At 31.1% G+C, this 21,629-nt stretch overlaps 1 protein-coding gene across 1 annotated transcript; it reads left to right on the top strand.

Annotated features, from left to right (window-relative positions):
* The first annotated feature begins 958 nt into the window (after positions 1-958).
* Positions 959-2,039, top strand: LOC21394185 (ethylene-responsive transcription factor TINY). The gene has a single exon (XM_010097070.2). The coding sequence runs from the start codon at positions 1,126-1,128 to the stop codon at positions 1,927-1,929; it is 804 nt and encodes a 267-aa protein (XP_010095372.1). The 5' UTR covers positions 959-1,125; the 3' UTR covers positions 1,930-2,039.
* Positions 2,040-21,629: the final 19,590 nt, after the last annotated feature.

The following is a 21,629-nucleotide window of genomic DNA, read 5'->3' as shown; positions in this document are numbered from 1 at the left end:
CGCTTCACGAATTTGAGTTTTCAATTTGAGCTGAGATGTGACATTTTCTCAGAGTTTTTAACTGTAATAAAAAAAGTTAGATGTGACATTTTCTGATAATTTTTAACTGTAAAAATTTAAAACTAAAAACTTAAATTGATGAAATAAACGAAGCCTTAATTTTCTTTTTATGAAATTTAAATAGTGCCCATCATTTGCAAGTAATTTATAACTATGACTCTATTCAATATTTAAAAATGTTAGTACGTTTATATTAAAAAAATGATGTTTTTAGTGTTCAAGAGTAGAAAATTTCTGAAATCGTCACATTTAACGTGACGTGGTAGTTTAAAATTGTATTATAACACTTGCGTGTAAATTTTTTTAATAGGCTTGCCTATAAGTTTTTTGGGGAGCTTCTTCAATAGGCAAGAACTTGATTTCTAATCGTTGAATCTGATTAAAATCACATTAAATTAAAAAAATATACATAATAAACATATATAACGATTGAAAGTGAAGAACTATCCGTACTTAATTTTTTTTAAACCTACCAGAAAAACTCTTTTTATATATATTTATATATACACACACTAACTACAATATTCTCCTTAAAAATATATATATAGTATAATATTTTTATGGGTCAATCGTCATAGAAACTCATATATAAAAGGAAGGGGAGGCTCATAGGCTTACCCTATCGTGTGGTTCCAATATATACTTTTGTCCTTCCCCTTCCTTCCTCACTTCCCGTTCCTCAAGAAAATACTTAAACCCACCTCAACCCCCACTCTCTCCCCCCCTCCTCACTATACTCATTCTCTCATTTCCTTACCCTTTCACGTCCATTTTTTTTTATAAAAAAAATATTTATAGATACACATGCGCACACATACATGTTGAAATTTATATGTGAATAGAATGTAAATCAAACAACTTGACTATGTTAATTTTTCACGATATCTAATGGCATTTTCTTCCAAAAAAAAAAAAAAAAAAAAAAAAAAAAAAAAAAAAAAAACAACCATTTTAGATACCAATCAGTGATACACATTTGTTAATACAATATATCCATATCGTTCACTTTCACCATCTTCTGTGTTTAAACACACTCCCAAAATATACATATACGGGAAAAAGAAAATGTTGCCGACTGAGTCGCCGCTTATCTGGGAGCCCGAGTCGACAGCGAACTCGTCCTCCAGCTCCAGCCCCAAAACGGCGCCGTACAAAGACGCCGGGAAATCGCGATCGCCCGACCCGGATCAAAAACGGGTCAAGAGACCGAGAGACAACAGTAACAACGGCAGCAGCATTAACAGCGAGCACCCGGTTTATCGGGGGGTCCGAATGCGGACGTGGGGAAGATGGGTGTCCGAAATCCGCGAGCCCCGGAAGAAGAACCGGATCTGGCTCGGAACCTTCTCGACCCCGGAGATGGCGGCGCGTGCTCACGACGTGGCGGCGCTAACCATCAAGGGAGCCTCCGCGATCCTCAACTTCCCCGAACTCGCCGGGTCCTTGCCCCGACCCGACTCCACCTCCCCCCGCGACGTCCAGGCTGCCGCCGCCAAAGCCGCCTCGATGGATCTGCCGCTTCCGGTTCCGGTTCCGATTCCCAGCCCAACGACACCGTCTTCCTCTTCTTCTTCATCGTCGTCGATGGCTGCCACGTCATCGAGCTACGACGTGTCGTCGTCGCCGGAGGAGCTGAGCGAGATAGTGAAGCTGCCGAGTCTGGGGACGAGTTACGAGTCGCCCGAGTCGGGGAGCGAGTTCGTGTTTGTCGACTCGGTGGATTGTGGGACGTGGCTTTATCCTCCTCCGGCGTGGTATAATGAAGGATTTGAGGATTATTATTATCAAATTCAAATGGCAATGCCATTGTCAGAGCCAGAGTGTGCCATTCCCTCTTCTGTTTTTGAGCCTTTTTTGTGGCAACATTAATAAAAAAATAAAAAGAAAAAAGAAAAATTTGGGCTTGTCTAGTTTGTTTGTGTGATTTCTTTCTTCTTTCTTCTTCTTCTTCTTCTTCTTCTTTCTTCTTTTTCTTTTTCTTTTCTTTTACAATTTTTAATGTGAGCCCCTTTCAAAATTTTTTCCTTTCGAAGGGGGGCTGAAATCTAAATACGTTTCTTGGTTCTCAAGTTTGTACTTAGTAGCAACTAGTTTTAGTGTTTTTTTTTTTTTTTTTTTTTCTGCTTTTACTATTATTCCCTCCACACAAAGTGGTTAAATTTTGCATTTTAAATGTCAAATTTCACATTTTTTTTCTTTTCTTTGGAATAATGTGTTAGGGATTAAAATCACAAAGGATAAGCTTCTTTTTGTTTCCAAGGTTGTTTCTTTAGTTGTATTTATCTATCTCCTGTGTGTAAAAATGTGTAATTTAAAGCCATTAATGAAGCTTGTTTCCATGTTTTTGAGCCCTGGTTATGAAATAAATAATAATAATAATAATTTAGGGGGAAAATGGAGGTTCAATTTTCAAGACATTCTTAACACTGATTAGTTAATTCATGGAATTCCTAAACTAATCAAAAATAGAACATGGGTTTTTGCATTTGGCCATTATGTATTCGTTTGACTTTGGAGAAGAAGATTCTAAAAACTGCATTTTGGGCAAACGTGAAGGGAGTTAAAGAAGAAGCACAAAAAATATCGTACGAATCCGTTTTCTCTGACCAAATAATGCAATAACACTTACGTTTGCTGAGGAATGCGAGATCATGACTATATACAAGTTCGTCTTCGTTCACTATAAATTGTCCTCTGTGAGCAAATAAGGTTATCAACCCATTATCCATATATGGCTAATTCACTCAAAGGTTCAAAGTGGTCCAATCCATCTTTAAACTTTTCCCAAACCAAATTTCCAACTTCTAATGAAAGATTTCACATTGTTGGAAACTAAGGAAACAATTTGGTACTGACGGGAAAACATTAAAAAAATAAAATAAAAATAAAAACTTGACTTAATAATTCACTTTAGAACATACAAATCTCTATCTAACCATTATGCATAATCTTCTGCATTATACAATGATAGATGATAATAGTTTTGGACATTTTGCATCATATTTGATAGCGATACATGCACATATAAGATTTTTTTTTTTTTTTTTTTTTTTTGTAATTTAGAAAAAGGGTATTAATTTGGGAAATGTGATAAATTTGTATGGATACAGATGAATCCTACTACTAGTAAGTAGGGAAAACAAGTACGGGTTGTTGTCAAGTTCTTGTGTTGATGTGTTGAGAAGATGGATTTTAGATTCTTGTTTATACAATCATTCCTTTATGCCTGTCTGTTAGGGAAAGCTTATTCCCAATGAAAGTTGCGCCTCAACCACCATATATTTGCAGGATCCTTTTATCTCTGAACTGTAATTATGTATGATCTTCTTCGACTTATAAATCCCTCATTTTATGCCTATAATTTTTCTTTTACTCATACTAAGGTTATTACTGACATCTATGTAGGCTTTATAAAAAAGGGTTTATAAGGGAATTAAGAAATATATAAGGGTTGGTCCTACACCATTGTATTGGCCCCCTGAATAAGGGCTGCTATGGGGTCATTAAAGATTTTGCTTCTTTGTTAGGATCTCCTTGAGGCTCTAAATAGCGGTTGAATTTAATATTAAGAACGCAACAAATTATAACTTTATGAGTTATTATTATTATTATTATTATTATTTGACTTGCAGGGTTTCACAACACTTACGGCTTGATGGCAGAAATTGATCCACGCTCAGCAAATTCTTAGTTAAAGTCGTAGGCCTAGTTCATTTCATAAATTTGAGTTTTCAATTTCAATTTTGTTACAGTAAAAAGCTCTCATAAAAAGTCACATCTCAGCTCAAATTGAAAACTCGAATTTGCGAAATAAACGAGGTCGTAATTGGTTCAATTATTTTAAAAAATAAAATTTATAAAATATTAGAATTATGACTTAAATAAAAAAAGAACAAATAAAATTACATAACGGGCTCTATCTCTAATAAAGAGAGATACAGAAAACTTGACATTGGATTAAGAAGAGACAATCGTTACATCTCTATTTTAGAAGTCTTTTCTTGGCATTTGTAATTAAATTTTTTCTATTTAATGGGGTTGTGTGTTTAACTCATTAACATGCGAGATTTCTCTGTTTCACTAGTAATTTCGATAGATTTTTAAAATGATGCTTGAGGACACCATTTATTTCCTTTTTTTTAAAAAAAAAAAACAGAGAGAAAACAATCAAGAAAAACTTGTTTATTAATTAGCTGGGTGAATTTTATTAAGGTTGTACCAAGAGACGACATAATCCCAAACTCATAGCACCTACTTTTGAGGGCTATAGAGAATGCAAAGCCTCGAATATAAATCAGATAATAATTACCTTGTCCTCCATGATATGTAAGGAAGCTTAAAGTTCCGTTTATTTTATTGATTTAAATTTAAAATTTAAATTTTATTACAGTAAAAAATTTTAAAAAATAATTATATTTAATTTTTTTATTACAATAAAAAATTTTCATATAAAATCACATCTCAACTCAAATTAAAAAATTAAACGGTACCTAAACTAAAACCCATTGGATTCCATTTCAATCTACCGTATATCAATATGTATGTATATGTACCATTAATAAGATGTGACTATCTACGAGTGTGACAATATATGGTAATCAAACAGCAAAGGATAAACAATCTGAAAACGACAAAAGCCAATCCAATTCTACCAATGCCACTTATCCCAATGCCCAAAAGAAAAATGCAAAAAAAAAAAAAAAAAAAAAGTTTTTATATTAAAAAAAAAAAAAAAAAGTTTTAATTTTACATAAGTTGTCATTCATAACGGGAAAAGGAGGGGGGAAAAAAAAAAAAAAGTTCCATCCATGTGTTACTAGCTCAATGAAGCTTTTGTAACTTTTTAAGGCTGTGGTAATTACTTTTTGTCCCTTTCCTCTCTTTAGAACCCAAAATCATTGACATTTAAGAAAAGGAGTTTGGTGAACTCTCAATTTTGAAGGAAATCTTCCATCAATAATAGTTTCACTGTTTTTTCACTGCATAAAGGGTTTAAATTAAATTGGCTTTACCACTTAGGAAGAATAATTTGATTAGAAAATTTTAAAAGTCAAACCTTGATGACCCCATTGCATGGCTGGAGGATGTGAGCTAAGCAAAGCAAATTGAGGATCCACTTCTTTTATTACCATCTTTTGTCTTCTAGGTAAGATTTTTTTTTTTTTTTTCAAGTTTTTATGCGTCATTATTGTTTTTGCAATATATACATTGAATATATTATTTTATGTGGTTGGAAATTGATAGTTCATCAAAGATTTGCAAATAACATTGATTTGATGTCCAATTAAAATCAATGAACCAATTATCGGTAACCCTCCGGTACACGTGTTTGCAAGGACATGCATTATGGGTGAGAATTCTTTGGATATTTTTATCAAGTTTCGTCCGACGTTTTTTTTTTTTTTTTTTTTTTTTAAATTGATATCATATGATATGATTATAATGTGATTTGACTCTTAAAAATTATGTGCTATTGATAAAGTTTTTTTTAATAATACACCCAATAAAATTCGCTTATCAAACTAAGGTCCCGTTTATTTCGCTGATTCGAGTTTAGAATTCGAGTTTTGCTATAGTAAAAAGTTCTCACAAACAGTCACATTTAACTTTTTTGTTACAGTAAAAAACTCACATAAAATCACATCTTAACCTGAATTAAAAACTCGAATCAACGAACTAAACGGGTCCTAAAAGTTCATAATATTTGACGCAACATAAACAGTGACAAACTGTAATTTAAGTTGTTTTTAATCCTTTTCTTATAGTTTTGGGATGTATATTATTATTTGACTAGTAAGTAAATAGGTAATAAAAATTAATGATGCATCTATTTTATTTTTATTTTTTTTATTTTTACAGAAAGTTTAATGTTGCTGCATTATCGATAAATTAATTATTCAGGGTGACAGGAAGGTGCCATTTATCAAATTGCTTAGAAAAATGAGGTTTCAGATTTGCGTTTAGGATTTAAATATTGTTTTTTTGGTGAGTTGTTGTAGTAATCATTCACACGTCCCCTTTAATTACAAAGTTGACCCTTATTATCCAAGGAATTAATTGGGAATCCCATCTTAAGTAATTTGGCAGCTTTTGCATAACTGTGTTTTCCACGTTCCTTGTATATTAGATTCTGATTTTTGGTCTCCCAATCTATGATAAGTACAGTACCAAAACTTAGTACTTATATATTAACCCTTTTCTGATCAATCAATAATAAATCAGTCAATTATTTTTCTAAAACTATATTATTTTTTTATTGATAGCTGTAGCTTTCTTCTCTCTCTCTCTCTCTCTCTCTCTCTCTCTCTCTCAATTTTATTCCCTGCTAAAGGGGGCTAACTGAGCGACCTCAAATTGGACTTTCAGTCCATATCATTCAGAGATATCCTAATACTAGGAATGTATTTTAACCTACCTTAAAGTAAACAAAACCATTTTCTCAAGTAACATTGAAAATTTCAAATAGGTTAAAATGTGTTTGCTTAGTAGACTTAATCATGTGACTAATACAAATAATCTTTGTACTTCACATTCATAACTTAGATGTGAAGTCAACAAATGTACTATTTTTTCCTTTAAAAAATAAATGTACTACTTCTTAAAAAGATAAAAAGTAAATATTTATATAGAAAATTTTGTTTACAAGGTATGAAAAAAGACTTTCTCTGTGGTGAGACCGCGTAAGAAATTTTATTTGTGGAACACTCTATTTTGATCATTATATTATTTTTTTAACGGTCAGATCTACAGAGAGAGCAGAGATATATTGCGCGTTATAAATTTTTAATATAAACATGCGCAAATTTTACCGTTAAAAACTTAATCTAACGATCAAAACAGAGTATTATACTAATGACTTTTTTTTAAGTGTCTCACCGTAAAAACTCTGATAAAAAATACCCAATAAAAAAATTATGATTATAAACCGTTAGATTTTCGTCAACTTTCTTAATAAGTTTGAGGTGATATATGATTCAAAGTTGATGTTTAAACACTTGAATTTGATTGGTAAAAAATTGTACCCTACCTGGAATGGAATCTTCTAGTAGCCTACCACAAAATTTTCCTCCGGTTATATAAATTGAGTCAAATCAATGAGAAAATCATTTTTGTTTTTTAATTAAACATATAAAACCATCGTACACATAAGCCTGGTTAATTAAATCATTATATTCCATAATTGACGGTCAAGATTGGAACAAGACGATCGATCGATCAAACATATATGGGATTCCATTGGCTTGCCCGCTTGCACATGATTCCCTGAAACCTTTGCATGCGATAAACTTGACCAAGCAAAGTTGCTTGCTTTGGTGATAAGATAAGAGAAAAAAAATAAGTAATATTATAATTTGCTCGTGAAAGATTTTGATCTGCAAAAAGCCTAAAAAAAAATTAAAATCCGTGATTATAAAAATAAAATATTATAATGTTATGTTACATATCTCTCATTCCTAGAGTTTCTAGTATGAGATGGTCATTTTATATGAAGGACTGAAAACAAAGCCTAAATACATATCATGATTATTATATAATTTATATTACTAGAAAAATCAAGCACGTGCACGTGCTAACTTTGATAAGGTGATTATATGAATTGATATCAATGAGAAAGTTTAAGGAAAACTATCGCAAAAAAAATTCAAAATAATTAAATAAAAAAAATGGACATCCACAAACAAAGTCAATAAGTCGTATTCGAATGTACTTAGTAAAAAAAAAAAAAAAAACAAATCATATTCGATTATGATAATTTGATAAAAAAATATTTTTTGGCATGAAACTTAAGGTCACGTTTATTGAAAAACATAAAATTTTAAAATCGTAAATCATAGTTATTTTAATGGGGCAGATCAAAAGAGAGGAAAAACTTTATTATTTTCTTTTTTTACTAGTTGTAAAGATCATCTTCAATGCAAATGTTAATGTCAATGCCATATTTGATACTATGTGCAAATGGCATATTTGGTATGTTATTTTTATTTGTACTCAATGCATAATACTAATTTAAATACTAAACCTATATTTTGTCATAATCATTAAGTTTTAAAAGTTATAAACGTAAAGTTTTAATTTTATTATTTAAAAATGTCTATGTTGTAATGATTAATCAATATCAAAATTTGGCATATGTTACTATAGCAAATATTTTATCAGGTATAATATATGCTAAATTTAGCACTAAAAATAGCATTGTATTAAAGGGTGCACTAAGTGCTATTTTAAAAACTCATTTGTACAATTGCACTAATAGGTAACAACACTTGTAAAAGATTAACAAAGACACAAAAAATTAAAAGAAGCAATGCGTCGTTTACACTTAAAAAAAAAAAAAAAAAAAAAAAAAAAAAAAAAAAGAGCAATAAAGCGACAATTGCTCCTGTATTAATTGGACAATGGATATGGATTAGTTAAAAAAAAAAAAAAGAAAACAGAAAAATGATTCGAGTCATGAAAACAAAACAATTAGGAAAGCATATGGAGGAAAAGAGTTTGATGATCATATGGTTAAGGACTCCAGGAAAGCATACGGGAATAACAAATAATTTTGGGTGTATCAATCTTTTTCATTTGTGCCTCGCAGAAACCAAGCAATCAAGATCCTTCGTAATATATAAAGTAAGAACCGATAGAAGGATTGAAAATGAGAAACAACGTTCAAAATGAAGGACAAAAATGGAAAATAAAAATTTAACGATAAAGTGCTTTAAACGCTTTAGTATATAAATAGATATCATGTTACACAACCACTCGCTTAAATTTTATACATTTCTTTTGCATCATATAATTTATTGTGTCAAGCTATAAATTATTCACATCTTTTTTAGAAAAAAGAAAAAGAAAATATCGTATAGAGGGAGATAGAATATTAATTTGTTAACATTGCAAATCTGTGTGGCATCCACATGACAACCCTACCAATTGATAGAATAATAAATCAGATTTTTATTCTATTTGTTTAATTGTTTGGTACACATGACGTACTGGTAGATCAGTTTTTTAACTGTTAGATCGGCATATTTTTTAATTTTATGTGATTTTATGTAGATCTGACGGACTAAAAATTTAACCTATCTGTTAGCGTACCGGAGAAATTCTCTTATTTTTATTAGAAAATGCTTGGGATTGTTTCTACGCATGATTATGCAACGGCCTGTCTTCAATCTCTCATGTAATCCTTCCTATAATTTGCATCGAATATTCCAAACTTGAAATAGTTTATGATTTTATTATTATTATTATTATTATTATTATTATTATTATTATTATTATTATTATTATTATTTCGATGAAAACTTGATTTGCCTATATATTATATATGATCGAAACTTTAAAAAAAAATTTAGGAAAAGATTTTCATTTCATTAAAACAAAATTACATACTCAAACTAGTCGTAAGTGAGCACCACCTACAATAGAATTTGACCCCGAACATTAACTGGATCCACCAGTAAAGACGAATGAAGTACATGAGTGAAAAACAAAAAGACCCGTCTGACACATAAAGATTGAGCGCGATTAAGACTCGTTAGACAAAACTACTATAGTAAATGGATTAACCCAACGAATTGAGACCAAACTCTAAATATTAGAGACAAAAACGACATGACATAGAATCAAATCTAGTCGGATACCATCACCCATGCTATTGATAGTATCAAATATGATTGTTGTCTCATGATTATTGATTTATTGTCTTACATTTGTAATTTCAGTTGCCCTAATTTATCTTTATAAAGGGAGGTGTATTATAAAAATTTTAGCAAAAAAGTTGAGAAATATGCGATTTTCTGTTTAAAACTTCTTTTGGTGAATTCGCGTAGTGATTTTAAAGTGAACGTGGCACTTTTATTAAGAAAAAATCGCTATAAATTTTATTTGTTATTTTTTTTATTCTTACACCTAATAGTATAAAATTAGATTGTCTAATACTCATACTCAATAGACTTAACTAGGCAATGCATCTCTCAAGTAAACAAAAATTGTTATGTAAGGATTAGCACATTTAGGTCTCATTTACTTTGCGGATTCGAATTTTTAATTCGAGCTGAGATGTAACATTTTCTAAGAGCTTTTAACTGTAATATAAAAAATTAGATGTAATATTTTTTGAAAACTTTTAACTGTAAAAATCTAAAATTGAAAACTTAAATCAATAAAATAAACAAACCTTAAACTTTTATATTCCACTATAAAAAATGCTAATTGCTTTTTTGAGTGCAAAATTTAGATTGTCAATTAATCATGTGGACCCTACCGCAAACACGCATAAATAGATGAATGAGATCTTGCACAGTTGCACTCATGCCAAAAGATGGTCAAAAGAAAAACTCAACCTGGCGACCGTATTCCTTGATAACCATAGCATTCATCTATGGCTCTCTCTATCTATCTAGACATATATATAACGCACATTTATCTTCTAAAAAAATTAAAAATAGTAAAAAGTATTATTTGTGTCATTTTATTTAAAAATAAATAATTATAAATAATTATTAATTAATTAGTAAAGAAAAAATAAATAACCACAACAACAATTATTTAAAATAATATAAATAATAGGTATCTACAAAATCATGATAAATTATGTATTTTTCTCTACATAAAAAAAGAGCGACCTCATATATCTTAAGATATAAAGAACTAAAATTAAACGATCAAAAAACTCAAATTCCATTTTTTTTAAATCAACACAGGTAAACACCACGTATAAGGGCACATACGTGTCTTGTGCCAATTGCATTTCTTCTAAGGGAAGCATAGAGGTGTCAAAAGGGCCGCGCCGAGCCGGCACGGCCCTTTTGACCCCAGGCTCGTGACAGACTTGGGCCGGGCCAAGCACGACCATGTACAGTACATGGCTGTGTTTGGGTAGGGTTTAAGGGTGTACAGGGTCGTGTTTGGGTCGGGCCTGAGGAGAAACCCTCAAGCCCAGCCCTAGCCTCGACCCTTGTCCATAAGGGTCAGGGCCGAGCCCGGGTCCAGGCCCTTCACGGGCCGGCCCTGGCCCATTTTAACCCGTTGAAGCTCAACGGTCCAATTTATGGTTGTTGAGCATGCATCAGTCGACAGGGGTGGGCGACCGATGGATTACTACTTCTCTGCTACCATTCGACCGGATTGCATTGGATTTGGATTTTGTATCATATTTAATGACAAAAAAAGGAAATATTTCATATTCCCCAAAAAGATGTGATTTTATTGTAATAATATGAATAATTACAAGTAAATGACTGTCTCGTTAAAAACCTTACCAAGTAAAACCCGTGAGGAGATCAGGACAAAACCTTAGCGAAGGAAAAAAGAGTGCAGTGTACAAGGATAATTAAATTACACTGTGGCCGAATTACTTCTAGAAGATTCTGTTATGTCTAAGTTTGAAAAATAGTCTAGATCGTGTATCATCTGTATAATGTTATTTTCGTCTTCTTACATCTTCCCAGTCTTTCACGCACATTAGCCCCTCCAAGATATCTAGGTATATTCTGATCCTCTAATCGTCAAGAATTTAATTACTTGCACTAAATGCTTGCTCTGATGCTATTGTGGACACTGGAGTTGTCAAAATGTCACGTGCTATAATGGATTATGTTAGAAAATGATCTTGCTTGCTCTTCCACCACTGTCAGATGTCTAGTTTGTCGTCATCAATTACAAAATTTGACTCAAATATTTGACAAGTTCTGAAGACGGTCCATGTGTTGATGATGATCCTGATGCTTTCTCTTTTCTCTTTAAGAAGCTCCATGATGAGCCTCGAGGCCCGACATTGCTCTTTGAAGTTGAAGTTGACTGTTGTTGTTGTCATGTTCCGTATTTTTTTTTCATACAACATAAATATATCTTCTAACATTTTCCTTGCATCATCAATGGTTAGTTCCATATCGATAGATAAATTATCTGATGTAGTAGACTTCAAAGATTCTATACCATCTAATTGACATCTAGGATATAAAATTGTCGGTAATGCATATAAAATTGGACAACTGGCCCAATAACTTTAAAATTTTCTTTCCATTTCACTTACAATGGGTGCAAAAAGAGCACTATGCCTATAATAAGCAAGTGTTTCACAAATATTAAATAATTGATGCAAAGTAAGATAAGCAGTAGGATAATACACACCAGAAAATAATTGATGTAGAATACTTTTAAAAATTTTAAAACGTACTCACCAATCTTCCGATATGCATCATAAATAAAATGCTCACCATGCTTAGTGTTCACATATGTAGTTATTATCTGTTGATACGGAATAATAGTTTTTAACATTAAGTAGGTGAAATTTCACCTATGTCGAACATCTGTTGGAAACTTTCTTGGCCTCATCTGGCTATCCGTGCAATATTGTCGAAATTCTTATAGTCGAGCTACCGAACTTGAGATGAAAGATAACGTCTCTCTAATTTTAGTTAGACGATGGGAAATAATTTCAATACCAGCTTGGACTACTAAGTTTATGATATGACATGCACAACGTTGATGAAAAAATTCCCCACCAAAAGGTGGTTTCAAATTTACTTTGAACATGTTGATAGCATCTGTGTTTGCTGATGCATTATCAAAAGTAATGGTTAAAACTTTATCTTCAATGTCATAAAAATTTAAAATTTCTATAATAGTAGAAAAATAACATTTGCATCATGTGGAAAAGGACATAAACAAAAATAAATAATTCGCTTTTGCAAAACCTAATCCTCGTCAACATAATGAGCCATGACACATAAATAACTAGTTTTATTACAACCCTCTCAAAGATTAGATGTGCAAGAGATTGTAGCATTAAAAGACCTAAAATGATGAACAAGCGATTGTCTCATTGCACAAAAAACTTTCATGCAATCAGCTCTAGTTATGTTTCTACTAACCCTTTTAAATTGTGGACAAAATGTAGTCTAAATAAATTCTTCAAATGCTTTATCATCTGTAAAAGACAATGGTAATTCGGCACTAGCTAAAAATTTAGCTTGTGCCTCACGAGCACGTTGTGCATCATATGAAAAATTTTGTAAACCTTGATTTGTGAGTGAAAGTGTTTGTTGGCGGAAGTCCACACCACCACCTTAGTGTAATGGTAGACATACTTTCCAATGTCTATCAAGATGGCATGTACCCCCACCTTTTTTGTTAAAAAAGTATTTTTTACAATATTTACAAATCACAATTTCACCTGTTTTTGGATTTGGTTGTAACTCCTATGTGTAATGTTGCCATGCAGGAGCTGTGCGCGGTCTTTTTTCCCTTACACATTCTTCTGTAACCTCGTTGTGCACCGATTGGTCATCAAGCGGAACATTACCCTCATCAGTGGGGTTGGAGTTGTGCATCAAAATTTCATTACCATAAAATCGTTGATCTCTAAAATCAGGAATATTTGATTTCGCCATTTTCTGTTAAAAAAATAATGTTAACAAAAATATTTATAAATAATAAACAATGTAAATAAATATTAAATAATAAAATATTATACAAAATTAATGAATAGACTACCCTTTTTTTCGGGATGTCTTCAATTTGATTGAAAATTATAAATGAAAGAGATAAGAGAAAGTTAAGAATCCAGAGAGAAAACTAAGAGTCAAAGAGAGAATATGAGAAATAGAGTTACGAGAGCGAGAAGAGTTGAGACTTGAGAGTGATGTACAAGAGTTGAGAATGCTGTGAGGGAGATAGGCGTTTTATAGTGTATTCTATCTTTTAATTTCGCTCTACAACGGATCTATTTTTGACCGTTGAGCAGGAACCGGTCAACCTCAGCGGTTGACCGGTTGAGGTACCACCAGCCCTAGGCAGGGCCGTGCCTGGGCTGTGCCAGGTCCTTCACAAGCCTGAGCCGTGCCTGGGCCGCAGACTGAGAAAATGAGGCCTAACCCTAGCACTTTAGACGTACCGGCCCGGCCCGTAACAATACAAAGCCGAATTATGTTGAATTGCTCACTTTAAGACGGTCCGGCCTAATTGACACCTCTAAAAAAGTGCATATAACTATTTACACACACATAATATATATATATATATACACACACACATATACATAAATAGACTCATACGTGACAAATATTGTCTGGTCTAACGTGTGGTACTTTGTACTGAGACAATGAGGTGTCAGAAGTACGAAAAATAAGTATGGCCATTAAAAGCAGTAAAAGCTAGGTAGTGATCTTATCAAAATTGATGTGATGCAAACTTGTTAGGGCTAGATAATTCCAACCGTATATAGACAGCCCCTCTCCACAAATGTGACTGCCTTAGCTCTGCCACTCGTTTCAGTCGTCATCTTTCATGCATTTATATGAGTGAGTGTTCTTTTATTTGGTGTTAAAATGTGAATGTGTGTGTGTCTATATATATATATATATATGTATATATATAAAATACTCTATATATATATATGTATATATATAAAATACATATGGAGCCCCTAACCATCGAAAGGAGAGTTTCAGTGTGGTCCAACTTGTGATCAACCCTCAATGACTGGAGTTCGTGGGTTTCCTAGTTTGAGGAATTCTTCAATTGTCCATGTCTCATTAAATATTTCATCAAAATGGTAACTAGTCAGTTATAAGTCATTTCTAAACACACAAAATGTAAACATATATATATATATATATATATATGTATGTATACGTTTTAAATAAACGTATTACCTGTGTGTTTCGCAAGAATATCTCTAGGCTGTAGCTCTTATTTGATGGCAGGTTTGGTCTAAAAGTAATCCTTCCCAATCTTATTGAGATATAGATTTTAAAATGTTTTGAGAAAATTAAGTAGTATATCACCAAAATCCGACAACTTTACAGTTATATTATCTAATCTCTCTCTATTGTTGTTGATTTGGAAAAAAAAAATGATATTCTATTATAAACACTCTACAAAAATCATAAGATATTTTTTTATCGAGAGGAAAAAATAATACAGTAAGATATTTTTTTAATAAATTAAGTGATATAAATGTTAACTTTATGTCATTAGATAATAAAAATGTAAAAATTATTATATATTTTTTAAGTGGTACTTTTGTATTCCTCCCTTAATTTTTCTACCTTCAAATTTGGAAGAGAAAAAACCTCTGGACGAATTAGACGAAAATTCCTAGTATCGATTGACATACATGTTTCTTTATGAATAAGACATTCGTGTTCTTAGATTTTAGCTAGTAAATCTACTGCTTATAATTGACTGCCAACGCTCTCCATTATTATTAATTTATTGAGGGGTGCCACTGATTGGGAGTCTACAAATGTATATATATTCCTCTGCAATTGTACACTTACGATGTGGCTTCCTTCGGATACTAACCACACTTATTTGTTTTTTTTGTTTTTTTTTTTTTCCTTTTTCTGATCAGATATTAGCCACGCTTTTATATATTATTCCTGTATTTTGCACATTTTTTTGACTTTACTATATTGGATTATTCTCACGGATATTTCTGAACTTTGAGATTATTTCTACTTTACTCTTTAAACATTAAAAACTCTCACTTTACCTCATAAATTTTAAATTTGTCCCATTCATTCCTTTTGTAAAAATTTATGTTAAAATCAGACGAAAAAAGAGGGAGTTAAGTGTGGACATGTAGTTTTTTTAACAGAAAAATTATGTGACTGCATTACTTTTATTTTATCTGTTTTTAACAGAAATTACAACAGAAATAATTAAGTGAAAATAATTTAAAATTTAGAGGATAAAATAAGCGTTTTCAAAACTCGAGGGTAAATTGAAAATGAGCCTAAAATTTAGGGACACCAGTATAATAATTCTACTCTATGTCTTTTTAGCTAAGGATGGCACTATATTATACCTCCATAGCAAAAACCTTATGTATGGATAGAAAAAAAAACTAAGATCTGTTTTTGTCCTAAACCAATAAAAATAAGAACTATATTTTTGTCACAATAGAAGTCTAGAAGTTTTATGGTCAGAGATTAAGGCCAAGAAAAATTAAAATTGAAATGTAGTAATTTTGAGAACGGTGATTTCCCATATTTTCAACGTTGAGAAAACTTTTGAGCTGGTTATTATATGGATGACCTTCAAAATGTTCTATTCAATGGGTAAATATACTTTTTAGGACACGGAAATTTAACCTAATTCCTCCAAAGAAATGATGATGTCTACACTTCGATTTGGGATTGTTATAAATGCATGTATCAAATTTGGTCACCGCAAACACTTGTGTATTATATTCTTATGTCCTCTCATTTTGTTACATTCAGAAGAATTTTTGGTAGCTGCCTAATTCTGAACCTTGAATATTTATTTGTCGTATTGATCTTCTCTCTTACTGTTACAAAAGTTGTGCTACTCTCTTAGTGGAAATATGATAATCTCTCAACTTTATCAAAATGTGTGTGATTACATAAAAACAATACCAAAAGCAAAAAGAGGAAAGAGATAATTACTTTTTTTGAGCGTATAAGTCTGAAATTTTATTTGTTATTTTTTATTAATATATTTTTTGATTAAATAATTATATTAATTAAAATAGTATTAATCAAGATTAAAATAAGAGGTAAAAGTCTATACTCATACAATCTAAGATAAATTTAGCAATTTGCTCAAAGCGCAAAACCAAAACTAATATCGCAAGGTCCACCAAATTACATGTTTAAAACCAAGATAATTAATTAGTTAAATAACTTCCTAATTATTATCAGTTAATTCCTCCCTTGGTTCATTGGGTTATTTGTATAATCATTACATTGACAAACAAATAAGCAAAAGAGATTAAAAAAAAAAAAAAAGCATAAGGGCTGCTTAGGTGGTGCCTAATATATATAATTAAGTAATTTGTGAATTCTCAAAAAATAATCAAGTAAATTGTGTCGTTTTCTAATTACACTTAAAGATTTTCAGTTTTTTTTTTTTAATCGAATAACTTTTGCCTCCTCTTTTGAAAAAAAAAAATGTTATTGGACATGATCAATTGTAGGATCAGGAGCTGAGATATCGACGTAAAGCAAGAAATTAATGTGAAAGATGTATATATCATAAATTATGGAACCCATGTCTAATGTCTTAAATATATGGCATGTTGTATGAAGTTTTTGGTATGATTTTCAGACAAAAAACAAATACCGTAATTATCTTCTGGCCCACCTCGATAATATGTATTTGCATGGACAAAAACATGTCATAAACACATCTATTGATCAGACTCTGTATTACATACACGTTGTTTTAATGTAATAAAGGAGGAGCAACATTTCCTATATTTTTTTTTTAATATTGCCTCTAAATTTTATGATAATTTAACTTCAAATATGATTCAGTTTAAATGACGTATAAATTACTACGTTAAAAAAGTGATTAAAATTAATTTGATGAACATATTTTGACATTGTACATAGCTAGCAAACAAAAATATGATAAACAAGACTTATTTATTTATTTTTAGATGCAAAACAAAACTTACATATATGCAGTAACTTTGATTCATGCACACACCATGCCTAAGACTTTAAGGCAGAAATATAATAATAATTAATTATAATAATTATTAGTGTTAGTAGTATTAGCAACAGCAGCCATAATTTTTTATTTATTATTGCGTTATTTCTTATGTTCTTATGTCCTAACATGATATTTCATTATTTTGTTTTCTTATAAAAAAAAGGTGTGTTAATTTGTTTATAATGTTTTATGTGTTGAGCGGTCTTTTTCAATAGTCTCGGCACTCGTATTCATCTTTATGTCTCATTTTGTTTTTATTGGTGGATCTAATTTTTATCTGCAGTCGAATACCCTTATATTTGTGGTCATTCACGAATATTTTAGAGTATGTATTGACTTAATTATTAAATTAAATTTCTTCATTCAAAAAAAATATATATATATTGCAGCAGAATTCCTAAAAAAAAAATATTGCAGTAGAATAATTAAGTAAAAATGATACTTTTTTTTTTTTTTTTTTTTTTTTTACGGACGATCATGTATCGCGTGTGGCACGAACTACATCTTTTATAAGGAAAAAGAAAAATAGTGATGTCCTCATGTCTTCAGTTCAACACTATTTTGAATCTATTCTGACCATATAACAATTATGATGTAAATAATACCCATCGACATTTCTCAAATGCATAACTTGATTATTTGAGAGGCTATGTGCATAGACTAAAAATTAAGAGTCTGTTTAGTTCGTTGATTCTAATTTTTAATTCGAGTTGAGATGTGATTTTATGTGAAAATTTTTTACTGTAATAAAAAAGTTAGATGTGACTGTTTCTGAGAGATTTTTACTGTAATAAAATTTGAATTTTAAACTCAAATCGGTGAAATGAATGGAAGCTTAAAATTTGACATTGACGGTGGTGAGAATTATGAGCGGTCGTCGTTTGCTGCTATACCCTCATCACAGGTGTTTAATAAAATACAGATGATAAAATGATGGCATATTCCAAAATAGGAATGTGATAATAATCATACATTGATTTTTACCATAAAGGTGTAAAACAACCCCCAACTTTATCCTACAAGGCTACGAACGATAGAAAAGCAAGATTAAGTACAATTATGAGGCGATTAGCAAAAAAAAATAAAAATGGTACAATGATTAGGCATTATAATTGAGAAATCCTAGTCAAAGAAACATGATCTCACAAAGGCCACAATTGCACAATATTTTTCCCTTCGTAACATTTTTCATGAATAATCTATTTAGCAAAGCAAAAGTTGACGCAGGATTGACGTGCGCAACTATTATCTCAAAAATTACAACTAATCAAAGAGACATAACAAAATTCTTTAAAACGATCAAATTTGGAGTCCAACCCAAGCACTTCTTATTTAGACCCGTAGTTCGAAGCGTCTTTTATGAATCTATGGAAACACCTAATGAACGGCCTCAGACACTTCTTCGATATCTAAGCCACTAAAAGACGCAATTAATAGAAGGAGCACAATTAATTTTTTTAAACAACACTCAGGACCAGCCTTAAGAATCCCAAGCACTACATTGTTTGCGCGCTTACTTCAACGAGTAGCTTACGAATCCATGGCCGCATCCGACGAATTGGCTCAAGGCAGAGACTTCTCCGAGGTCAAACCACTTTTCGAGTTTAAGTATGTTTATGCATGAAAAGTAGTTAACCAGATAATGATGGGATTCTGATTCAGAACCACTGTTTGTAAAAAAAAGTGGTTTTGATTTGATTCACCTAAAATCAGTGTTTAGTTATGATGGTTCTAATTCAAGATTTGAACCCTGATGTGATGTTTTAAACCATGAATCACTCATGATTTTAAAATCACCCCCTGATTTTAGGTGGTTTAAACTCTTGATTCTAGTTTTGATTTCAGAACCATGATTTGGACCTAAAATCATGAATCATGATTCTAGTTCTAAAATTAAAATTAAAATCACCTTAATTTAAACTCTCATACCAAATGAACCTTTAATCTAATTAAGGTAAGTGTCCATGGGAATTGGGGCAATGTTGATAATGCATGCGCATTAATTATCATCTACAGTTAATTAACACTTCTGATTACAAAGTTATGGTTTTGGATTAACTGAAGCGTACGGCTTTTATGATTATACATCAACATATGCGAGAAAAGACCATAAGGGTGCTTTTTTTGAATGAGCTGTTGCTCTCTAATTAACTCCTTTTTATCTCCAGGCTGCTTGCTAGCTTTTTCTCAAGCCATTGCCGTGGGCCCAGCTAGCTTTCTTTCTTTTATTAAAAATCCCACGTTCTTCCATCCGATATGAAGAACATGACAAAATAGAAAGTGTTATTAAAGTGGAATCACAATTATAAAAGTAAGGGGTAAAGAATATTTGGGGCCAAAAAAAAAAAAAAAAAAAAATTAACATAAGCAAACAAAAAAATATATCGATTACTTGAACTTTTTGTTTTAAACCAAATAGGCATGAGAACTTTTTGTTTTAAGCCAAATAGGCATGAGACACTTATAAAAGAAAGACTGTTATTGCACTTGAGTGAAAATAAATTATATACATTTATCAAAGCTATTACATCATTGGTCAAATTTTGTATACTAAGACACCAATTTAATCTCAATTTTTTTTAATCAATTGTGAGTTATCATTTTTCAATCAATGGCTGCTAAAAGATTGTCCAAATTGCATTTTTCAATAAAATATGTCAGTTCAAAATTGATATTAGAATTGGTATCCTAATGTTTTTTTTTTTTTTTTTTTTTTTTACATAAAAAACTAGTGTTAATAAAAAAAATGTATGTATATATATATATATATATATCATCAATCATGATTCAGGTAAAAAACACACAAGCATTTTTGGTACGTAATACACTCTTATAAATTATAATACACGCTTTATTAAGAGTATTCTTATTCATCCTCATGAGATTAAAATTGTAGGCTTTATTTACTTTGTAAATTCGAGTTTTCAATGTAAGTTGATATGTGACTTTATGTGAGAACTTTTAATTATAGCGAAAAAAATTAGATGTGACTTTTTGTGATCTTTTAACTGTAGCAAAACTTATTAGGAAATATTATTGTAATATATGTAATTGATTTCCTTAGTTGACTTTCTTAAGTTAGTATGGGTCAGATCCCAATATAGATGGATCACAGTTTATTAGCCTTAGAAAATGCAGTAATTGATCCCTTGTATATGGCTATATATTTTTTGTACACTATTCTTTGATAATACACACGAAAAAGCAATTCAATCATATTCTTCTGTTCTTTCTTTTTTACATGGTATCAAGAGCACTTTTTTATAATTGAAAACTTAAATCTCTTAAATGAATGAGGCCTTAAACTCAAGTTAATGAACAATTATTTTTCTATTCTTAAAAACGTTATAACATTTTCGTTTTAATTCCGATCGAAATGATTTTTTTTCGATGCGTTCACAACGAAGAGTCGAATAAAACTCTACTCATATACCTTATTAAAATTTTCAATCACCATTGAGTTTTTATTAAAATACTATTTAAATACAAATTTAAATTTTGACTCACTCAAACATAAACTCAAATTCTCAATTCAAACCATAACTTAAAATGTGCACATCTAAACACAAACTTAAATAAAATCGCAACTCAAACCATACTCAAATACACTTTAACTCAAATTAAGATATGAACTCAAGTAACCATAATTCAAAAAATACAAATGAATAAATCCTAAATCTCGCTACTCATATGAGGTGCGACCCACTAAGTAAGTAAGTGGGACTTTGTGAGTGATGGAGTTTTATAACACAGAAAACTATTTTTGTTTTATTAATCATACATGCGTACATCGTTATTGTCGGCAACTTCCTGAAAATGTTTGGTGATTAATCTATCCAGCACGTATTGTTTCCACAAAAGGAAATATATGTGTGTGTGTAACAAACTTCAAAGTACATTAATGCAATCTGCATTTTACTCAAAAAATAATAATAATAATATTGCAATATGCACGAAGTAAGGTAGTAATTCGTGTCACGTGTCGTGTTCGTGTCGTATTTTGATTGTTTCTTTCTAAATTTACAGTCAACCTGAACACGACCCGTGATACGAAATTTTTTAAAAATCGCAACACGAACACGACACGACCACTTTACGAATTGACACGA

Source organism: Morus notabilis, unplaced genomic scaffold, assembly GCF_000414095.1.
Source record: "Morus notabilis unplaced genomic scaffold, ASM41409v2 Scaffold2235, whole genome shotgun sequence".
NCBI classification, from domain to species: Eukaryota; Viridiplantae; Streptophyta; class Magnoliopsida; order Rosales; family Moraceae; genus Morus; species Morus notabilis.
The sequence above is the reverse complement of the archived record's forward strand: the minus strand, read 5'-3'. Positions and strand labels throughout refer to the sequence as shown.

Bases quoted from the DNA above. Each gene is read 5' to 3' on its own strand.
- LOC21394185 (XM_010097070.2), top strand. From the start codon at position 1,126: ATGTTGCCGACTGAGTCGCCGCTTATCTGGGAGCCCGAGTCGACAGCG.